General features: G+C 48.9%; 1 protein-coding gene and 1 long non-coding RNA gene across 2 annotated transcripts in view; one reads left to right on the top strand and one right to left on the bottom strand.

Moving 5' to 3' along the window:
- The window catches only part of LOC308574519, a 160,848-nt gene that overhangs the window by 138,703 nt on the left and 9,436 nt on the right, over nucleotides 1-12,709 (top strand). The gene's annotated exons all lie outside the window — the stretch shown is intronic.
- SLC13A2 (solute carrier family 13 member 2) overlaps nucleotides 1-12,709 on the bottom strand; it is a 32,197-nt gene that overhangs the window by 16,417 nt on the left and 3,071 nt on the right. The window contains exons 2-3 of the mRNA XM_081172388.1: nucleotides 2,475-2,603; nucleotides 751-887 (exon numbers count right to left, since the gene is read on the bottom strand). Coding sequence (XP_081028514.1) covers nucleotides 751-887; nucleotides 2,475-2,603 — 266 coding nt within the window. The remainder of the gene's footprint in view (nucleotides 1-750; nucleotides 888-2,474; nucleotides 2,604-12,709) is intronic.

Genomic DNA, 12,709 nt, shown 5'->3' with positions numbered 1-12,709 from the left:
GACCATTAACAGGTGGTCTGCCAGACAGGAGATAAACAACGCACCTTTCTGTGATGTATCTGGGGGGTGGTCTTGAGGTACACCCCTTTCTGTGATGTAGGTATGATGTATGGAGGGGTGGTCTTGAGCTCCAGGGCGGGCAATTTAAAATGTCTATATAAGGCCTTGCGCGCCATTGTTCTGGGTTCCTCCTCTCTCCTGCGGGTGAGGGGAGCACCCTGTTGCAACAGATCAATAAAGATCAGGCTCACTAGCTGCTTTGCTTCTCAATATTCTCTGGTTGGTCTCTGTTCTTTTCTCCTACCAATAGGGAACCTACGTAAGGACTCTATATGGGCTCTTGGATACCCCATAAGGGGGAAAAGGACATTTTTTGTTTACAACGTCTGCCATGGATGGAGACCGTGCCTGAGACAGGGTGGGCAGAAGGCTGGCACTCAGCTCCTCTCGCCACCAGAGCAGGGCGGCTCAGCCCTCCTTGGGGAGGGTGCAGGGTGGAGGCCAAGGGGCCGCCTGCCATGGCCCTTAAGTGTCGGGCTTTGGAGAAATGGCTCCCTCCCCAGCTTTGGCCGTGCATCAGCAGAACAAAGCCATTAGAGCCTGTTGCAGGAATTTATGTATAGGTTGGGGGGGGGTTGCCCCTCCAGCAGATATCATGCACATGCAGCCCACTACCAAAATCATCACAATCACTTTTGTGACTTTTGTGATTTGTCCCCACAAAACACTTCATCAGGCAGCATGACTCACAGGCCTGGCCGGACCCCGATGAGCAGGAGGACGCGGAGGGCGATGCGCTTGTGCAGGTTCCAGTGCTCCACTGCGATGGCCACCAGCAGCCCCCCAATGAAGAGCATGTTGGTATCCTTCAGGTACTCCATGCAAACCTGTGGGGAAGGAGGGGGATGTTAAATATACAAGTTTAATAAAGCCTATGTTTGAATGCATTGTATTTAACATGCTCTGCAGAGAGCTTTGCATCAGGCAGGAGGTTACACTCTAGGTAAATGCGGCAAGGAGAGGCTCGATGAGCATGCTGAGTAGTGGCGTCACAGCAAGAGATGGAACCACCACCAGCAGCGGCAGTGTTGAACAAGGAAGTTGTTTAGGAGCTCCCTCTGAGACCAGAGAGAGGATAGATCCTGGACTGAATTAAAGAAGACTGACCCCGTTGCTAGTTTGTTTAGAGCAATGTGTTACTTTGCGTTTTGCAACTTTCTGTTTTGTAACTAGTTTAAGACTGTTTTGCAGTAAAACTTTTTGGAACTTTTTCTTGTGGTGGAGAGCACTCATTTCTACTCTGCACAAGGTCCAGATCAGGGATTCAATTTGCAGCGGCAGGGGGGGGGGGTAGGGGCATTGACAGCCAGGAGAGGCTATAAGCCATGGGTAGGCAAACTAAGGCCCGGGGGCCGGATCTGGCCCAATCGCCTTCTAAATCCGGCCCGCAGACAGTCTGGGAATCAGCGTGTTTTTACATGAGTAGAATGTGTCTTTTTATTTAAAATGCATCTCTGGGATATTTGTGGGGCATAGGGATTCATTCATTCCCCCCCCCCAAAAAATATAGTCCGCCCCCCCCCCCCAGGTCTGAAGGACAGTGGGCCGGGCCCTTGATGAAAAAGTTTGCTGTCCCCTGCTATAAGCCTCTCTCTCGCCCTCTTAGCACTGAGCCAGAGTTTCCAGGCCACTTACTGATTAATAAAAATACTGAAATTTAGATGCCACTTGATAATGAAGAAAACCAAACTAATCTCAAAATGGTTTCCAAAAAACAATAAGACAATAATATTACCCATAAGAAGAAGTAACAACAATAATTTAACACTTTCAAAAAGTGAAAGAACAGCAAACTAAAAACAGATTAAAAGTCACACCAGCTTTCTAAACTGAAGGTCTGATTTAAAGAGGAACAGAGGAAGCCGCCTTTACGCTTAATCACTGCGGTGGTCCATCTAGCTCAGTATTGTCCACTTGGACCGGCAGCAGCTCTCCAGGGTTGCTCGGAAGAGGTCTTCCCAGCCCCTCTGGAGACGCTAGGGATCGTGCGTTATGCATGCAAAGCAGCTGTCCTGCCACAGAGCTACAGCTATTCTGAAAACAAATTAAGATTCTAGTCCTCTTGAAGGCCTAATTAAAATAGAAACACTTGAAGCTGACTGAGTCAGAACATTGGTTCATCTTGGCTCAGTTTTGTGTCCACTGACTGGCAGGGGTTTTAGGCAGGGGTCCCTCCCAGTCTCAGCTGGGGACACCATTAGGGCTTGAACCTGGGCCCTCTACATGCCGAGCAGACGCTCTCCCACTAAGCTGCAGCCCCTGAGGGGTTATTGAGGGCCATGCTTTGTTCTCCCCTGGCTGGGACTGATGGGAGTTGTGGTCCGGGTGCAAACAGAGGGCGCCAGGTCATGTCAGCCCTGCATGGCTGGCCAGTTGCAAAACCGAGAGCCTCTTTGGTCCGGCCGTCTCCTTACCGTGGTGGAGTCCATGATGCCCATGAGCGGGAAGAGGATGACGGGCAGCAGAGCGGTGACAGCCAGCGGCAGAGCCTCTGTGCACCAGAAGAGCGCCATCAAGATGATGGTGTAGCCACATTGCGCTTCCTGCAAGGGAGAGGCAGAAGAAATGAGAAGGACCATTTTGCATGAGCTCATTGCTGGAGGGGTTTGCAATAAACTCAGTAAAAAGGTAAAGGTAAAGGGACCCCTGACCATTAGGTCCAGTCGCGGCCGACTCTGGGGTTGCGGCGCTCATCTCGCTTTACTGGCCGAGGGAGCCGGCGTACAGCTTCCGGGTCATGAGGCCAGCAGGACTAAGCCGCTTCTGGCGAACCAGAGCAGCACACGGAAACGCCGTTTACCTTCCCACCAGAGCGGTACCTATTTATCTAGTTGCACTTTGATGTTCTTTCGAACTGCTACACTGGCAGGGGCAGGGACCGAGCAATGGGAGCTCACCCCATCGCGGGGATTCGAACTGCCGAGCTTGTGATCGGCAAGCCCTAGGCTCCGTGGTTTAACCCACAGCGCCACCAGCGTCCCTAATAAACTCAGTACATGCCATCTATAGGGGGTGGGGATGTAAGCTGCTTCAAGATTCTCAGAATTTAATCTTGACAGAAATGAGAAATGTTACCAAAGGAACCAAGGTCCAAAATTTATGTTACTGGATATTTTGGGGGCACATTGTCAAAAGCAGTGCTTTTTTCCTAAAAAAAAGAAAAATGTTTAGCGTTTTCCTACTCATATTGAAATTCTGGCCCTCAATGAGGCCAAACTTAGATTCACAAAATGTTTAGCGGTATGCATACCCCTGTGTACCCCCCAGGAAAAAAAGCACCGGTCAAAAGAATTGGTCTCATATATGATCTGGGCAGCACAAATCGTCATCGCAACTCAATGGAAAACAGCCCAAAATATTACACTGACCATTTGGTAGCACTCACTTGGGAATATTGTTGTTCTTATTTCCACCGCTACAATTCTATGACTCTATTTATTATTATTTATCTGAATTTATATACCACCCTTTAGCCAAAGATTGTCCAGACAGAGGTCATTATATAAGGCAACCCGGGCAGTTTCTTTGCCAAAGCCAGGCTGAAACCCCAAATGAAATCGATCTAGAAAATCAATTTCCGCCAACAGCACCTGGATCTGGTCATTACAAAACGATAATGGAGAAAATCACACAAAGATTGCAATTTCGGTGAGGACATTTCTTTGTGACATATGCACAGTGGGACCATCTTTTTCAAGATAACTGTTGGCACAAGCCTGGCAAATCTGGAACTTGACTCGATAATCAGATAACACCGATATTCTTCACTTGGACTTTGTTATTCTAACCCGCGTGCAACTGTGCTCATTCTATGTGCCCGTTTTATCGTTTTGTTTTTCATCCTTTACTTTTCACCTGTTGACATAACCGTTCTCTCTGTTTTATATGTGCCTGTTTTATTGTTTTGTTTTTCATCCTTTACTTTTCACCTGTTGACATAACCGTTCTCTCTGTTTTATATACAATATAAAATGAATTTTTTTTTAAAAAAAATATTTACCAAAAAAAGTGGGGAGGGGAAGGGAGTTTTGCAAAGGGTCCATGTCTGTATCAGTGTCTGGGAGAGAAGAAGAAGCAGGAGATTTTGCAAAGAAATACACTTTGCAGAGCCAGGATGGCATAGTGGTTGGAGTGTTGGCCTAGGGCCTGGGAGATCCGGGTTCAAATCCCCACTCGGCCGCGAAGCTCTCACTGGGTGTGACCAATGCACACTCTATTTAAGACTTCCCCCAAAGGAACCTGGGAACTATAGTTTACCTCTCACAGTGCTACCATTCCCAGTACCTTTGGGGATGAAAGTTCCCAGGATTCTTGTGGGAGGAGTTGAATACGAATACAAGTGCTTGAAATGTGTAGAGTAGGGCTTCTTGGCTATTACCCTCTGATTATAAATGTGTGTGGCCAATTTGGCCTGCAGGTGGTGATCTTGCTGCATCTAACTCTGCTTTGGTTAAAATAAATAACTGGGGAGTCCCTGAAATGGCCCAGAAATTGGGGGTGGGGGTTAAAGAGGAGGGTTTTCTTTCTGCCAGACAGGAGATAAACAACGCACTCAGATTTCTGTTGTAGACCACCTTTTCTGTGATTTAGGTATGATGTATCTGGGGGGTGGTCTTGGGTTATACCCATTCTGTGATGTATGTTTGATGTATGGAGGGGTGGTCTTGAGCTCCAGGGCAGGGAATTTAAAATATCTATATAAGGGCAGGCACACCTTTGTTCTGGGTCCTCCTCCTTTCCTGTGTGTGAGGGGAGCACCCTGTTGCAGCAGATCAATAAAGATCAGGCTTACGAGCTGCTTTGCTTCTCAATATTCTCTGGTTGGCTTCTTATTTTCTACGACCGATGGAGAACCTACAAAGGACTCTATAAGGGCTCTTGTGTCCCCCATAAGGGAATAAGGGCAGATTTTTGTTTATTACACTTTCTTTCTTTCTTTCTTTCTTTCTTTCTTTCTTTCTTGGGTGCCACATTCACAACAACCCTGCAAGGTAGAGTGAGTCCCCTTCTTGGCAAATGAGAGGGTGTGGCTTTCCTGAGGATGTCATGCTCTGCTTGAAGGGGGGTGGGTGGCAGAGAGAAGGAAGTTGCCAGCTCTCTCTGTTTTCAGCTGTGCCTCAGATTCTACTCCCCCCCCCCCGAAAGGCTTGACTGCATAATTTGTTTTTAAGGTTTGTAGCTGGAGATTGTGTCAACAATGCAGAGCATGAGCGAGAAAACTCTTGCCTCAAGGTCCACTTTCCTTCCCAGGGAATTTTCCGGGGGCCGCATGCCTGGTGTGGGTAGGGCTGCAGACAAGCACAGGTAAAGCAATGGATGGCCTGACTCGGTCCTGCATTCCTTGCCCTCATTCAAGCCACGCAAAAGTCCAAGGTCTCTATACATACTATTGCAGGAATTTATGTACAGGTTGGGGGAGGGGGGTGCCCCTCCAGCAGATATCACACACATGCAGCCCACTACCAAAAGCAGCACAATCACTTTTGTGACTTTTGTGATTTGTCTCCACAAAACACTTCATCGCAGTTTCTTCCTATCTATTCAAAGAGCCTTTGCAGCACGATACCAAATGTAAGAATTCACTGATAAATGTATCTATGTACTGGCTCACTGGAAAAACTTCAGAAATTCATATAGACATATGAGCTCAGCTACTCAGCAGCCCCTCTGCCTGAGGGATAATCCCTGGCATCCTGATACCTGAGTGCCAGACAGGTAGCCAATCCAGAAATACCAAACCCAGATGAAGACAAAAGGGTGGGATGAACTTGGCTGGGAAACAGGGAAATGTAAATATCTCTTTCGTTGCACTTGATGGGTGTTTGGTGGAGGGCAAGGGGAACCATGGGGCAGGGTCCAGGATGCTCAGATTCCTGCCACCAGACCCTTTCATGATGTAACCATGATGTAGTTTGGGGGGTGTAACATGGGGATTAGCAGCTAATAAAGTTTGGGGGCTCTTTTGTTTGGGGCTTCCATCTTGTTCCACCTGGTGGCAGGTGGGAGTCCTTTCATGACCGTCTTCAATAAAGACCAAGCCTACTGGCTGCTGTTTTGCTCTGGTATTCCTGGCTGGTGTCCTTGTTTTTTGTCCAAGGGACCCCTCAGATGCAATACAACCCATCCCTCTGTTTCTCCACCCAGGTTATTATTTCAGAAGCTCAAGAATTCACCATTGCAAGCAGGAGGAGCACTCAGGGAGAGCGTGGAGCAGGATTGCGGGGCTTGGAAAGAAGATTGGAGCCCTTCAGACAGGAGGGGGCTATTGGGGGGGGCCTGGGTGGTCAGAGGCAGCAGCACTTCTGAGCACGAGTTGCTGGAAACTGCAGAAGGAGACAGTTGCTCTTGCACCCAGATATCCTGCTTGTGACCACTTAGGTGGCCGCTGTGAGGACGGGATGCTTCTCTAGTTAAGTTCCCATTGGCCTGATCCTGGAGGGTGGAGCATGAGGCACCTAATCTTAGGGTCATGGGTTCAAGTCTCACCACGTTGGGCACGTTGGGCATTTCAGGGGGTTGGACTAGATGACCCTCGTGGTCTCTTCCACCTACGATTCCTGGGTTCTTCTGATGTACCTGTTTGCAAGGGGGGTGGCTTAGGGTGAGCCCCAATGGCCAGCTACCCACACGTGGCTGGGTAGAGAGGAAAGGTGGACAAGGCTGCTTGCCTGCTGTTGCTGGTCGTGTTCTGGTTTCTTTTGACGAGGAAGGAGGGGCCTCTCGTTTCTATGAACATCATGATCAGGGTGGTGGGTCCAGTGGCCAAATACCTCCAAATAATCCAGATAGACTATCTCTGGACCTGGAGGTTCCATCAGAATGTAATAAGAGCACTGCGCTCACAGTGGGCAGTCAGGTGCCCCAAAGATAAGCCCACAAGCAGCATCCGAGTGCAACAGTATGCTCCAATTGTTGTTCCCAATAATAATAAGAATAATAAATTTTATTTATACCACGCCTTCCCTGCCAAAACCGGGCTCAGAGCAGCTAACATCAAATATATGACACATTACCATAAAATCAAGCCATCAGTTAAAACACATCTTAAAATCAAGTCAGAATCAAAGTGAAATCCAATCATATGGCAACCCGCAAAATAGGAATGAGGACCTTAAATGCTCACCAGGCCTAACTGTTTATGCTGATCTCATATGAGCCTGTGAGAAAGCTTGGGGGCCCACTCTCATGCCAAGTTCTTATAAGGAGAGAGGGGGAGTCAGACTGGACCCCGGCCAAAGGCCTGGCGGAATAGCTCCGTCTTGCAGGCCCTGCGGAAAGATGCCAAATCCCACAGGGCCCTGGTCTCTTGTGACAAAGCGGTCCACCAGGCCGGGGCCACAGCCGAAAAGGCCTTGACCCTGGTTGAAGCCAGTCTTATTTCCTTGAGGCCCAGGACCTCCAAGATGTTACTATCTTGTATTCAGAGGTAGACTGCCACTGGACATGGAGGCTCTGCTGTCACAATGGACCTCCTTAAGAAAGATGGATCAGGTCAGTGGTCCACCTAGTCCAGCCTCCTCTTCCTACAGTGGCCAAGCAGGTGCCCCCAAGGGAAATCCACAAGAGCATCATTCTCCTCTCTGGCGGTTTCTAGGAACTGGTATTCTGAAACCTCTGGAACAAGGCAGATCCAGCCCTTTCTTTGGGCTGTGGACCATGAAGCCTCTTTTGTTCCTCTGAATTGTTGTGCTCTCTGCCTTGGCTCGGGATCCTGCTTCCTGGATAGCAACAGAGCGAGAGACAGGTGAAGAACTTCCTGAAACCAACAGCCTCTTATCGGCCACATCATCCCCATTAATCTCTGTTTTCCTCCTCCTCAGCTGACTTCAGCACAATGCTCTGTTTTATTGCCCATTCTGTGGCATGAGCGTGCTGCCAAGGGCAGAAGAGTTCACTGCCCGCCCCGCAGGGTTGGTGTTTCTCCTCCCCTGTTGCCACCCGAGATGGGTCTCTTGCTGGAAGAAAACCCTGAGGGCCGGCCGATGCCTAATGCCATCGAGGCTAAACAGCCACAGAATCATAGAACTGTAGGTCTGGAAGTGTCTAACCTGCTGAAATGCAGAAATTACAGCTAAGGAATCTTTGACAGATGGTCGTCCTCAGTTAAAAATTGTCCAAGGAAAGCAAGACCCCCACTTTCCAAGGGAGTCCGTTTCACTGCTGAAAAGCTCTCACCGTTAGAAAGTTCCCTTTTTTTGTAATTTGACTCCACTGGAGCCAGAGGCAGTGTAGTGCAGTGGTTAGAGTGTTGGAATAGGAGCTGAGAGAGACCAGGGTTCAAATCCTCCCGCTCTGTCATGTTGGGTGGGCCTTGGGGCTCAGTCGCTGCCTTTCAGCCTAACCTACCTCACAGGGCTGTTGTGAGGATTAAACAAGGCCCTAAACGGCCCAGTATCCCTGAAGGAGCGTCTCCATGCCCACCGTTCAGCCCGGACACTGAGGTCCAGCTCTGAGGGCCTTCTCGTGGTTCCCTCACTGCGAGAAGTGAGGTTACAGGTAACCAGGTAGAGGGCCTTCTTGGTGGTGGTGCCTGCCCTGTGGAACACCCTCCCACCAGATGTCAAAGAGATAAACAACTATCTGACATTTAGAAGACATCTGAAGGCAGCCCTGTTCAGGGAAGTTTTTAATGTTTGACGTTTTATCGTGTTTTTAATCTGTTGGAAGCTGCCCAAAGTGGCTGGGGAACCCCAGCCAGATGGGTGGGGTACAGATAATAAATTATTATTATTATTATTATTATTATTATTATTATTATTAGGAGGGGGAGTACCGTGTATGTCACCTTAAAGCTCCCTGGAGAAAAAGCTGTGATATAAATGCAATCGATAATCACACAATCATAGACTTGTAGGGTTGGGAGGGACCCCAACGGTCATCTAGTCCAACCCCCTGCAATGCAACAGATACAGTAAATGGAAACGGAATTGGATTCCCCCCTCCCTCCAAAGGATATTGCGGGTGGTCCTATCCTGAGAGGGGCCACTTTGCCTCTAGGAAAGAAGGTCGGAGGCGTTCCTTGGCTGATGGCTGTGATATTTAAGCAGGCTTGCAAGTGGATTTTAATTGTGTCTCGTGGACGTGGTTTAGGAGGCACTGCCTGGCTGTTTTCGCCCTCTTGCTTGGCGAGTTTAATTGGCTCAAGGCAGAAACAACTTTCGCTGATTTACACACCCTCATTTATGGTCCATCACCGCTTTATGGCTGCTTTATCACCCTGGCAGATGCAGCCTGTGGTGGATGAGTAATGAGCAGTTCTGAGTTTGCTTTTAAAACGGGACTGTTTACTGTGCCTTGTGCAAAACTTGCTTTTCGCTATGACGGGGGCAATCAGAATAAGGGCCACTAACTGACTGCTGATTCAGGACTTTAAATTGTGCTTTTACATCAAATTTCTGCATATACTGTAATGTTTTATGGTTGCTATAGCCATTGGCTAACGCGAATAAAGTTTTATCTGTCTCTCTTTTCTCTATGACAAGAGGCAGAAGAAAACCTCCCTTGCTGGGAGATCCAGGACCGACAAAAGAAAGGACTCTTTTCACACAGCATGGCTTTAAACTTTGGAACTCCCTGCCACAGGAAGAACCTCATCTTGTAAAGTAAACATGTACCATGGCTCCCTTTTTAATTGTCTTTTTCTAAATTGCAGCTCATCAACAATTTAGGGCTAGCAGCACATCTCTGGGGTCTCAGTCAGAAGCCATCTCTTTGGGTTATTATTTTTTAAAAAAACTAGACGTGTTGAGGATATTTCACCTTGGCTCTTCTGTATGCAAGGGGCTCTAACACCGAGCTAAGGTCCTTAAATACCCCCAGGTACTTCCTCTTGAAACCAACCCTTTATCTGAACTCATGAGGACTAGAATCTTACTTTAGTTCTAGGAAAAGGCCCACTGCTCAGTGGCAGAGCTCCAACTTTGCGTACGGAAGGTCCCAAGTTCAGTCCCTGGTGGCATCTCCAAGTAGGGCCAGCGATGAAAGACTCTCTTCCTGAAAGGCTGGGGAGCTGCTGCCAGCCAGAGTCTGCAATACTGAGCTGAGTGGACCAAGGGTCTGGCTTGGAATAAGGCCGCTTCCTCAGTCCCTATTTGAATCAGACCTGAACTCAGAACCAGAATCTGGACTTGAGTTGGGATGGGGCGGAGGAGAACCTGCAGGTAATAAAGGACGAAAGTTCTGGGCCAATTGCTGGCGCTGCTGGCGTGGAAACAGGAGATCAGGTTAGTCACGGACTCTTCTGGTCTCCTTGGAGCAAAGAGGCGAACTCTGGCCCCTTAAAGTGTAACTTCTGTCTGCCCAGCTGCTGCCCTCTTGACCCCTGCCAGGGGTCAAAGCATCTCAGGCTTAAAAATTGATAGACAACTCTCCCACGCTCCCTCGTTACCTTCTTTGTGGGTTGAAAGAGACCATGCAGGACTTTGATTTAAGGAAGGCCATCACCCAGTTGCATGTAGAAGGTTTGACCCATGATGGCTTCCCCAGGTAGGACTGGGGAGAGCGCTCGTGTGAAACCCTGGAGCAGGCACAGGCAAACTCGCCCGCCAGATGTTTTGGGACTACAACTCCCATCATCCCTAGCTAACAGGGCCAGTGGTCAGGGATGATGGGAGTTGTAGTCCCAAAACATCTGGAGGGTCGAGTTTGCCTATGCCTGCCCTGGAGAGTCAGTTCAGACAGTACTGAGCAAGACAGACCAGTGGCTCTGACTCGGTATAAAGCAGATTCAGTGGCGTAGCGTGTGGGGTGCCAGGGGTGCCGACCGCACCGGGCGCAACATCTGGGGGGGCGCGAGTCCAGAGGGAAGGGACAAGTTCCTTCCTCGGCCGGGCTCCCCGCCGCCACCGCCAGCCTTGCGCCCTAGCGCGCGCGCCCCCCGCCGTCGCTGTGGCTGCGCTCCGCTCACTGCTCGCAGGAGGAGCAGCCGCTGCAGCAGCGCCGACGCCGCCACCGACGCCTGGCCGGGCACGGGCAGCCTCTGCACCCTGCCGCCGCCGCCATCCCCTTGGCCCAGCCACAGGCGGCGGCTGCTTCTGCCTCCATCCTCCTCCGGGCAAGCAGCGTTGTTTGCGCGGCAGCGCCAGCGGCAATTCGTAGGTTAGGGGTTGGGGGGGCGCAAATTACTTGCCTTGCCCCGGGTTAGGGGGCGCAAATTACTTGCGTTGCCCCGGGTGCTGACAACTCACGCTACGCCGCTGAGCAGATTCCTAGTTAAACCAGAACCATGAGACTGGCAGAATCCGAGATCAGGGAGAAGAGTCAGTGGAAGAAGATTGGAAGAAATTTAAAGACTATTTACAGAAATATTGCAAAATTAATGAATGTTAGAATGATGTCAGAATGAAGTTAAGTGGTTTAAGCAGCAATGTTTTAAAGGTGTATGAAAAATGGACTATTAACAGGTGAGAACTCAAAGTTATATTATATTAAGTTAAAGGATTAAGATAAAAACAAAGAGGGAAAGAAATTGCTGAATTAACTAACTGAATTGGAATACAAAAAAGGGAGGCGTGAGGAGGTCAGGGAAACAAGGAAATGAATGTAAGGTATGAAAGACTGATGTATTTTTTTAAAGTGTTTTTTATCTTTTTTGTATTTTGTATTTTTTCCTCTATTTTTATTTTTGTCTTTCTTTTTCTTCTTTTTTTAATTCATGTAATTCTTTTCTTTGAAACTTTAATAAATATCAGTAAAAATAAACCAGAACCATGAGGACCAGAAACTTAGAATCAAAGAATCGTAGAGTTGGAAGGGACCCCAAGGATCATCAAGTCCAACCCCCTGCAATGCAGGAATAGGCAGCTGTCCTTTATGGGGATCGAACCTGCAACCTTGGCATTATTCAGCAGCATGCTCTAACCAACTGAGCTATCCAGGCTGACTTGTTTAAAGCTTTAGGAGGGTGAATAAGACCTTTATGCTAGAGCACCTGTCTGGCATGCAGAAGGCCCCAGGTTCAACTCTCAACAGCGTCTCCAAGCAGGACTACTGAAATCTCTCATCTGAAAGCCTAGGGAGTCGCTGCCGGTCAGTGTAGGCAATGCTGAGGTAGATGGACCAATTGCCAGATTTGGCCTTAAGCAGTTTCCTATGTTCCTATTGAAACCATCCATTTATCCAGAACCATGAGGACTAGAATCTTACTGTATTTCTAGTGGGATGAACCAGACATCTGTGCTAGAGCATTCACAAAGGCTCCAGGTTCAGTCCCTGATGGCATGTCCAGGTAGGGCTGGGGGAGACCCCCTGGCTGAAATCCTGGGGAGCTGCTGCCTGTCTGTGCAGACAATACTGGTACCTAAGAACATAAGCAGAGCCGGCTGGATCAGGGCAGTGGCTCATCTAGTCCAGCCTCCTGTCCTCATAGTGGCCAGCCAGATACCCCAATAGGAGACCCCCAGGACCCACGCACAAAAGCCACTCTCTGCTCCTGCAGTTTCCAGCAACTGGTATTCAGGAGGCAGAACCGAGCCACCCTGGCTAGCAATCCTCAACAGCCCTCTCCTCTTCTGTGAATTTGTCCAATCCTCTTTTAAAGCCATCCAAGCTGGTGGCCATCACTGCCTCCTGTGGCAGGGAGTTCCACAGTTCAACGATGCTCCGTGTGAACGACGCACCTTCCTTTCATCTTCCCCAAATCTATAATCTA

Source organism: Podarcis bocagei (assembly GCF_964188305.1).
Source record: "Podarcis bocagei genome assembly, chromosome: 15".
NCBI classification, from domain to species: domain Eukaryota; kingdom Metazoa; phylum Chordata; class Lepidosauria; order Squamata; family Lacertidae; genus Podarcis; species Podarcis bocagei.
The sequence above is the reverse complement of the archived record's forward strand: the minus strand, read 5'-3'. Positions and strand labels throughout refer to the sequence as shown.